This window comes from Rhagoletis zephyria, unplaced genomic scaffold (genome assembly GCF_001687245.7).
Source record: "Rhagoletis zephyria isolate East Lansing unplaced genomic scaffold, Rhagoletis_zephyria_1.1 Rzeph_scaffold_15131, whole genome shotgun sequence".
Classification (NCBI taxonomy): Eukaryota; Metazoa; Arthropoda; class Insecta; order Diptera; family Tephritidae; genus Rhagoletis; species Rhagoletis zephyria.
The window spans coordinates 2,654-13,379 of record NW_016172198.1 but is presented as its reverse complement, the minus strand read 5'-3'; the positions used below and the strand labels follow the sequence as shown (position 1 = coordinate 13,379).

Genomic DNA, 10,726 nt, shown 5'->3' with positions numbered 1-10,726 from the left:
ATATTTTTTATTTTATCAATTAATTTAGGTCTTGGTTTCAGATTTTATTGTTTTAAAAAGAAAAAAATATTTTTTTTAAATTTTATTTAAGTTTTAGAATCTTTTACTTTTCTACTTTTTTAACTTTTTTAATTTAATTTTCTCTTATTTTTTAGATTTTGTTTAAATTTTTTTCTTTTATATCATTTAATTTTTAAGTAACTAATTACTAAATGGCGAAGAGCATAACGCGAAGACTTCCTAACGAGCAGTTTATGAAAGTGTTTATGAAAGTTTTACATTTAAAAGCGAACATTTAATCTCCCAGTAAAAATATCATCAGTTATACATTCATTTTTTTCTTATTTGTGCTTTAAAGCGTAAATATAGTACTAAGTAATAGACCTGTATTTTATCCATTTTCATTTCCTTGTTACTTTAAGAACTAAATTATCACACATTTAAGAGAAATACTCATAGTCCTGCGGCCTTAGTTTAGTTTTCAGAATTTTAAAACTCGTTGCTTTTAATTTCCGTTTTGCTGCTTCTGTTAGCGCTGCCGAAAAGAATCATTTTATTTTATAATGGCAATTTTTTCTTTTCTTTTTCCCCAGATTGCCTACATGTTTTTTCTATTCATGTTCACCTACACCGTTCTAGTGAAGATGGGACCCACGCCACGTTGGCAGGAAGTCTATTCGATTGCGTACATTGCAACATTGGGTTTTGAGAAGATACGTGAAATTATCTCTTCAGAACCGGTGGCTATAACGTAAGTACCAAAATTTAAGGCAAACAAATGTTCTGCAGATGTATGTATGTATGTATGTATATACAGTTTAGGAAATTTAACTTTCTATCACCAATTAGATGTGCCTATCAAGGCGACTTAAATGCCTAAATTTTTTTAAATTAAATCTATTTAACCACTTTTTGGCTTACATAAACACTTCGGCTACCTTTTTACATTTTACACTTAAAATTTTATCTCTCATTTCCATTATCGCTTACAATTTTTACACACCATTGCCGTGGCGTCGATTTTTCACGCTAAATTACATCTGCCTCATATTACTTTTACTACAAGCGTGTGTTATCGCCATTCTTTTTTAGTTACACTTACATACATATGTATGTAACAAACTATGTATTGCCTCTCTTTTAACCCATTAAATTTTACGCTTTCATGTGTGCTCTATTTGCCACTACAGCCATAAATTTGCGGTGTGGGCCTGGAATATGTGGAATCCTTGCGATGCAGCTGCTATTATCTTGTTCCTGATCGGTCTATCGTTACGCTTTCGGCCGAACACTATGGATATTGGGCGTGTGATTTACTGTGTAGACAGTATTTATTGGTATTTGCGAATACTAAATATATTGGGCGTTAACAAATATTTGGGTAAGTGAGAGAAAATATTTGTCTTGCGAATGCGAATAAAGGGTACCTCAGAATGAACTCGAGCTAAGTTTAAACATAGAAAGTGTCAAAAGACGCTCCTTAAAAATTATGGTAGAACTTTTTTTTTGTAAATTTCGACAAATCACAAAAATTATTTTCCATGTAATTTATATGAAAAAAAACAACATTTTTCGTAGAAATGGTACACGACTCTAGAAAATCTTTATTTTTCGATTGTGTATCTCTGTTTTTCTTCAGGACACTTCCAATAATAATACCAAAAAATGCAGCCTATAAAAAATCGCTAATATGAAACAATTTTTTAATAAACAATTCGGTATTATTCCTTGAAGTCTTGTGAGTCTAGCCAAGGAGTCTATACCATTTCAACGTTAAATAGCTTTTCCCCGAATACCTTTGTGCGACCTGTAAAAATTTTTTCATTTCAAAATAAAAAATGTGTACATTTTTTTGGTATAGAAAAATTCTAGGGGCGAGGGCATTAACATTCGGACTTTAATTTTTTCGAATACATTTTTGGACCACTCTAATCTTTTATATAAATAGGCGAACATGTTTTCGGCTAAACTATATGTATATACATGCACATATGTATACAGATGTTTTGTCGTCGAAGCTGAATTTTCCGACGGCAAGACCACTTTTTAGGCTCGAGTGCTAACGCCGGGCGTTCTAATGCACATGCACTTCTCAACTGCCATGTAATAAAACTTTCTTAAGTTTTAATTTGATGGCACCTCAAAGTATGCTAGGCTTAGTTTAATGCATCCTCCGGTCTCACTGGCTAACCAGAATGTAGTACCATAGCCACAAGCTATTTCGCTAGCTACATCAGCTACATCAGCAATAATACACCACAACCACAGCTACTTATTGTGGGCAGTTTACAGCATTTAGAATATTTTAATTTTTGACAGCTTTTGCTACATACCGAATCCTCGCCATTCTGGTTAGCTAGTCAGCGTGGCTAACATCCATCCAGAGATGGTAACGGAGGGTTACAATTGGCCACGGTGACTACCCAACATTTTTGTTCGAACAAATATTTCTTTTTACATACTTGCAAACAATGATGGACTGCGGCGAGAAGCTTGTGCAGCGGATATCGCTCACCAAAAACCCAATACAGAATTTACGATGCTTTACACGGCGTTGATGTCAGTTTTAGCCTTCTCGGGCACATTAACTAGCCGAGCACAAGCGCTTTCATAGTCCTTTAAACATTCATCGAGGTCGTTATCATCTAGCTAATTTCCGTTTGGTCACCCAGTTACTTTCCATTTGCTTTCGACATGGCGAAATTGAGTCTTTTGCCTTTTAAATCGCAGTATCTAGTATATGCGGATTTAATGATAACTTATCATCAAGAATAACCCTCAGATATTTGATTGTTATGGGCCTTTTCGTACTCGTCGATCTTACAGAAGCACCATACGTGGCTTTATCGCACACAAAGTAATATCTTTGAACTGTCCAGTACCTACCTCAATCCCATGCAGGTTTCAATTAGACTGAGGAAAGCATTTAGAATTTTCATTGATCAGCTTTCGCAATTTGTCCATTTTCCTTTCCCTTGAGAAAGTAACTATGTTAAACATTTGTATAGATTTGGCTATTTTCACCGTCACAGAGTGGTGTTTTTTGGAAAGCTTTTACTGAGCTACTCTCATTCTCGATAAAAATTTCTAGACAACACCACCCCGTGACTGCCAAATGTACAAATGTATAAATCGTGTGATCCCTACGTAAGTCTTCTAAGGGCTAACATTGATGTAGCCCGCCTTAACTGCAAAATGGGGCGGCTACATATATTCAGAGATATTAAAGCGGAAATGATTTTATTTTCGAATGAATTTAGTCAACAAAGCAAAATATATACGAGTATATAAAAAATTTAGATATCATTTATGTAGTATAAAACATTGTTATTTACATTTAATTTTAATACATACTTCATCAGTGGTGTTTACTTTTACTCACCGAAATTGTTTACCCCGCTCAATCCCCATTTCAACTTTATTTATGTCTTTTTTATGCAGGTCCTTTGGTCACAATGATGGGCAAAATGGTTAAAAACATGATTTATTTTGTAGTACTCTTGGCTGTGGTGCTAATGAGTTTTGGCGTCAGCCGTCAGGCTATACGGCATCCGGGCAACGAGCCAACATGGGGTTTAATTAAAGAGGTAAGTACTTAGTTGCAGCAGCAGCTTATAAAATATTCAGGTTTTTTCTTTGAAATTACTGCCCTTGTTTTTTTTTTTTGGTTTCGTCGTTTTTTCCCCGGTTTTGTTGATTTATTGGGTTTCTGTGTAAATTTGTATTTCCTTCTTACATTTTTCAACATTTAGTTACATACTTAGATACAACACAGACAAAATGGAAAAAAATGTGGTGCGATATTTACACACGTTCAAGTGTGAAAGCGTGTAAATTTGTGTCGGTATGGATGGTTGTATATTATGTGTGGTTTTCATTTAGTTTTATAGCACAGTTTTGAGTTTGGAAAAAAAGTTTTAATCAATTTTTATATCGCTTCTGTGTGCGAATTGTAGCACATTAAAGAGCTCAGTGCTTCGTATCCTCGTACAGGTCGATCTTACAAAAGCACCACACTTGGCTTTTTCGCATAGAAAGTACTGATATGTCAAATACCGCTCTCAATCCCATGCAGCTATCTATTTGACTATTTTAGAAAAGCTTTTAGTATTTTCATTTGATTAGTAAGACTAAATATGTTGCAAAGTCTTTTAAAATTAATTTACTTCCATCTCAATACCTGCCAGATTAGCATTGTATTCTTCATAGAATATCCGCACTTCGTACTAGTAAATGTTTTGGTGCACGGCTTGAAGACACCAATTCTCAGTAATCAGTGAATTTACAAACTTTTAGTAAACGGCTATTTGAAAAGTGACATTTACGCAAAATTGCCGTGTTTAAAGTTTTTGATCTAAGTTAATTGCAATCATTGAATGGATTTCGCTCGAAAATCGTTTTGTGGTTTTGTTGTCGATGAGCGGCCAAACGGACTTCGTCGGTGGCAAATGGAGGTCATATCGAATATGGTGTTGCACAATATTTAGCCATAAGGTTATACTATACATTAAATAGAAAAAAAAGTTCTGACAAATATTAGCTAGTTTTAATTCTTTTAGCCAATATTATTTACAAAAACATTTGCTAGTACCAATGGTATGTACGAGAGGGCTTCTGCCATCGATTAATAGACTACTGTAAAATTTTGTGTATCTGACAGCCATTGACAACAGACAACCTCGCGAAATTTTACGAAAAGAAAAAAAATTAAATTTCGTGTGCTGCTAAAACATTATTTTTGCGTAAAAAATTCCTTAACGAAACCAATGAAAGGCTTGTTAAATTTTGTTTCAGAAATGTATGTCTTCTATGAAATCATTAAATTTTAAGCAAATGCTTTGTAGCTTCCCAAAGCTTAAAACAATTCTTTTCCCTATTACTCTTAACTCTGAATCGAATTGTTCGGACATTAAATATCCGTAGTAAAATGAAATGGCTTTTCTACTAACGCTCGCCATATGTTTTCAGCCAAATCGTAAGAAAACCCGTTGGCACATATTAAATTATTGTTATTATAAGTGGCTGAATTTTAAAATTTAATGTACATTAACTCAGTACTTAAAATACTACCCGCTGTACTTCTTTGCAGCTATTAAGCGTACAACTTTACTCTCACTGCCTGCTCAATGAAAGCAACGTAAAATTTTATTATACAAATAAGATTATAAGTTCTTAAAGTGTTCGCCCAGCAATGAGAATCGCACTCTCGTATGAACATAAATATTTATGGATATGAAGCCACGTAGTTACATAACTTGAACATAAGTATAGCAAACATAAATCTAGGGATCCAAAAGTTGTCCATAATACTTTTATTTAATACGCCGGCTACCGCAGTTGGGTGGCTAAAAGTGCCTTCTTCCACTAGGTGGGACCAAGGTTCTATCCCTGCTCAGGGCAACATTCGAAAACAAACCGTTTTTCTAAAGCGGCTGCCTCTCGGCATACATTGGCATACCACCGAATATAAAGGGATGTACATATTTACTACTTTAGGAGGTCAAACGGAGGGCTCACGCTTAAGGACATGCAATGTCAAAAATGAGTATGGTTGGTTTAAGCTGGTTTTCACCCTAGTGACTAGCAATTAGCAAGTTTGCCATTTTGATTCCACAACTCGTGCAATATACAGCAATTTGAGGCTTTAATGAATTTCAGTACGTCAAAAATACTGGCTTGCCGAGTGTCTTTGGCCTNTTTAATACGCCGGCTACCGCAGTTGGGTGGCTAAAAGTGCCTTCTTCCACTAGGTGGGACCAAGGTTCTATCCCTGCTCAGGGCAACATTCGAAAACAAACCGTTTTTCTAAAGCGGCTGCCTCTCGGCATACATTGGCATACCACCGAATACAAAGGGATGTACATATGTACTACTTTAGGAGGTCAAACGGAGGGCTCGCGCTTAAGGACATGCAATGTCAAAAATGAGTATGGTTGGTTTAAGCTGGTTTTCACCCTAGTGACTAGCAATTAGCAAGTTTGCCATTTTGATTCCACAACTCGTGCAATATACAGCAATTTGAGGCTTTAATGAATTTCAGTACGTCAAAAATACTGGCTTGCCGAGTGTCTTTGGCCTCATCCTTGCAAGGGCTGGACACTCGCAAACGAAGTATTCGACTGTCTCTTTTAAGCCCGGGTCATCGCAGCTGCAACAGATCCCATTGAAAGGCAGCCCTATCCTTTAAGGATGCACCTCAACGGGCCAGTGCTCTATGCACACTGTGGTAAATTTGTAGGCATCTTCTTTGCTCATTCCAAAGTAACTTAGTTTTAAATGGGTCGTAGGACACCCAGAACTACCGCGAAATCCTGTAAGATCCTGTGCAGTTCCACCTCCGCTTGGCGTTTGAGGCATAAATTGCGCAGGCGCTCCGGGCTAGTTCGTCCGCTGCCTCGTTTCCGTGAATGTCCCTATGGCTCGGGTAATTTCGTATTGATCAGAAATATAGACCAGCTGTCTACTACAGTCATCCACTAGTTGAGTGCTAACAGAGGTAGAAGATAGTGCCTGAATGACCGCTTGGCTAGCCGGGCAGATATTCACTTGCGTTCTCGCGTCCTGGAAAATACTTGTTTAGTCTGTTGGGCGAAAGGATAACTTTAGGTTATATTTCTCAGTGAAAACCTCTGCACTAACTCCGCATTCCATCTTTGACCCGTCCGTAAAGATTCCTTGATTCCAGCCACTGTGGCTTGGGAATTTCGAGCGGGGTTTGTGGTGAACCCATACATGGGCGTAGCCACGTAGGGGCAGGGGGGGGGCTCGAGCCCCCCTAACTTTCAAATTTTCCTTATATATATATAAAATAGTACCCTGAAATGCCATCTTAATAGGGTCAAACCCCCCCTCCCCCCTAAATTTCATTCTGGCTACGCCGATGAACCCAGGTCTTCGACAGGATATAGGCAGTGGTCAGCGCTAGAAGGGCGTTCAAAACATCCTTCAGGCAGGATCTCATTGCAGAAGTTATGCCAGCAGCTGCTGAAGGAGAAGGGTGGTCGGGAATAGATAGGTAGGATGATAGGGTGGGGAAAAGGAACCGGTTGGGCAGGAGACGTCGGCGCGGGCGTCTGTGCATGGGAACTGCAGCACATGGTCTCCACCCGAACTTCGGATGAGCAACCGTAGACTCCACTACTATACCCAGTACCGCTCTTGGTGTCTGGTGCTGTGCCCGGCACACCAGTATGTCTGACACAACACCACTTGAACCCCATCCCCAGCGACAAGGAGACCGACATGATAAGGAAAATGCGTATAAAATGCGCGAAGCCCGCAGATTTATGAAGGAGAATTCCTTGCTCGCAAAAGTGCGATCTTTGGATGATCCTATTTTTACTATTTCGAATATCTTTCCATAGATTTGTCTACCGCACTTATGTAGGTATCAGTGAAAATAGTTATAGGATGAATGTTAAAAACTTGTTCGCGTGTGTGTGTGTGTCTGTGACTAAACTAAATACAAACTTAACTCTCTTGTGGTTTTAATCTATGGTTATATTTTAAGCTCTTCTTCTCTCAATTTCTTGTTAAAATTTTGTTTGTAAATTGATTTTGATCTTCGTATGTAGGAATATTATTAAATGCAAATAGTTATAAATAATGGAGTACATGCATAAGTACATATAATAGTAAATAATCCGTGCAAAACTGTACATATGTATATGTCATATCTTTTTTATAAAAACAAAAAAAAAACACACACAATCGCTAAAAGAAGAGCAAGGTATTGATTTTGTATTTTCTCTTTCAATCGTTTCTACTTCTAATTCTTCTTGTCTTTTGTCAATATTGCCAACAATGTAATTCACTGCAAAAAAACACCAACTATCCATAATTAACACACACATATGCACACATGTAAAACAAACTGCACTTTTTTTAATTTCGCAACAATCGAAAACTTTGAAAATTATTTTAAACTGCACATGCGCCACGCTACTCATTCGACGATCAGTTGATTGCTGGTTCGATTATAGCGCCGGGCTTTCTGGGCGCTTTGGGCCATAATAGTCGCTCGCATAACGCACGCATACCTGGCTATGGACAGGGCGGTTTGCATCGTTCGTCGGCAACCACAACAACCACAACGACAACTAGCACTACCACTTCTACCACAACAACAACAACAACAACAACATCGTCGGCAATACCACAATCAACGCACAATTTGCCAAAATCCGACATTTTGAACACCTTTAGCGGCAATTTGACAAATGTACACACAAAAGAAAAACAAAAATTTTATGAGATTCATCTTCGCTGGTTTGCTAAAAATGCATATATGCTATATGCAAAAACAATAATTGCTATTGTAATAGAAACTCAATGTAATGATCGTCTACATACGTGCATAATAGTGTAATGAAATTGTCTTCTCGATGTGAATGATATAGCGAAAAGTATTTGATTATGTGGATTATTATTTTTTATTTTTTGCCTATTTTCGATAATTTATGCCTTGCGTGGAATTTGGTGTTGTGCTTATCGAAAACATAGTATGTATAGACATTCGTATGTGAAAAAACTATCACTGAAATAATTTACGGTAGTCAATAAAATCTGCGGTATTAGTACTTCCTTTCCCATCCTGGGTTTTCTATCACTCGATTTCCGGTTCAGAAAAAGAGTACATTGCAGGTGTTGTAAAAAGAAAAGGCCAACTCAAAACTCAACTGAAGTGTACTGATCTCTATGTCATTTGGTAATACGTAGTCGATATACCGAAGGTCTTGTTATGGCAGAGTCTATTAGGTTCATCTAAACTTCAGTTCTTCCACCTTTTCATTGTAAGAATGAATCAGGGTTGGGCAAATTGCACTAAATCGAAATTTTCACAACCATTTAGGGCTTTAGTAGTAGTTTATTTCAAATTTCCCTACCACTATATTATTTAAAAATTCAGTGCAATGTAGGACAACAATGAGGGTATCATATAAAAGAAACAAATTTGTAGAATTATAGCAGAATAAATTTTTTTCGGTCATAAGGACGAATGGGTACGGAAAATGTCGTTTACAAATTTTGTCCTTAAATATCCTTAAAAATTTGCGAGGAAATCATTTCACATTTTTTGGTGTGGGAAACATATCCCATAATCTCGCTTCCTTTGTAAGTAGTTGATTGCGCTAGATCGACAGAGAATATTTCTTTTTGTAAAGTCAAATCGAATAACTAAGAAAGTGATTTGCCTTTTCTTAAACGTAGTTCCGTCTCGAACTACCCCAAGAGAATATTTTCTTTTAAAGCTAAATTTATTTTATAAGGGACTTTGGTCGAAATCCGTATAGAACCCCGTCATTTCTGCTTCTTATCTTGTAGTAAATTGTTCATGGGCGGTTCAGTTCTGCAGCTCTTATAATCTTCTCCAACATCATATTAAAGAAGTCACATGAAAGGGAGTCGCACTGTCTCAAACCTGGTTTGGTGGTAAATCGCACGCAGATATCCTTCTCAATTCTGACGGAGCTGGTGGTGTTGCTAAACGTCATTTTGAAAGCCGTATCATTTTCGCGGGGGATACCGAATTTAAAAAATCGCAGCGACAACTTATTTTTGTGATATCGAAAGCGGCTTCGAAATCGACAGTTAGATCGTGTGTGTCGATCCCATTTTCGCAAGTCGTTTCCAATATTTGGTGCAAACCTGCTCTATGGCGGATTTGCCAGGCCACACTGAAAAGGCCCTGCCTTGTATCCAATGCTTAGACGGCTCATCCTACGGTAGTTGGCGCGTATGGCTGGGTCGCCTTGTCAATTGGACAGAGCACACTTAAATTCCAGTCGTAGGGAATGCGTTCAGGCCGTCAGCTCCAGCAGCTTTGTCGTGTTTCAGCCGTGAAATTTCTATTCGTAACCAGGGTTGCCAACTATCCTTAACTATGAAGTGAACACATTCCTAAAACAAAAGTCCATATCCAAAATAAGGTAAACCAGTTGTATACACTATAGAAATTAAAAAATTTGAGTTGAGGAGTACAAGCAAAGTATTTCGCAAAAAAGTATTGAAATATTAGGTACTATTTTTCAAAAGTGCCATTTTCGCACTTTGTGTCAAATTGAAAAATTAAGTTCCATTAGAAATAAAATATGGCCAAAAGTGGCACTGTTTTAGCCAAGTTGGCAGCCCTGTCCGTAACTCGCCATAGTCAGGCGGTGGGACATCAACTGACAGTTCGGGGTTTTCTTCTCCACTACTTTCAGTGTTGTTACCATGCAATAGAGTGGGAAAGTATTTTCTCCATAATTTCACTACTTTTTGGACATCGGTCACTAGGTCGCCATAGGAGTTCATCCTGGCCTTTAACCTTCGCTACGTCGCCTAACTCTCTGGTAAAATTTTCGCGCTTTCTTTACTTTAGCCAGTTACTGTTAGCCCGTATTTCGAGCTTTGCGTACTTTCTTATTTCGAAATGGCTTAAAAACCCACCTACTGCTGAACTGGTTGAAAAACGCCCTATCTCTCGCTGAAGCGACAGATGAGATAGGCAGTTTTTCAAACAAATTCTGAAATAGGTCGTTCTTCAATGAAATTCTGAGATAGGGACTTCTTTGAAAAATTTCCTGAGAAAGTTCGTTTTCGAACCGGCTGCCGAGATAAGTCAATATTCCACTCATACGTGGGTATGCAGTTATTTGTAATTATAAAAAATGAAATCTCTGAACGAAACACCATTTCCTTCAGTTAAAATAAGTATGATTTGAGAATCATAAACTAAAATGAA

The 10,726-nt window shown here is 37.4% G+C and overlaps 1 protein-coding gene across 1 annotated transcript; it reads left to right on the top strand.

Moving 5' to 3' along the window:
• Nucleotides 1–593: 593 nt before the first annotated feature.
• Nucleotides 594–8,221, top strand: LOC108378866 (transient receptor potential cation channel trpm-like; the record flags this gene model as incomplete). Its single annotated transcript, XM_017635176.1, has 4 exons — nt 594–751; nt 1,191–1,381; nt 3,442–3,587; nt 7,961–8,221. Coding segments are annotated over 4 exons (756 nt in total), but the record flags the coding sequence as incomplete, so codon positions are not given.
• Between the last annotated feature and the right edge of the window lie 2,505 nt (nt 8,222–10,726).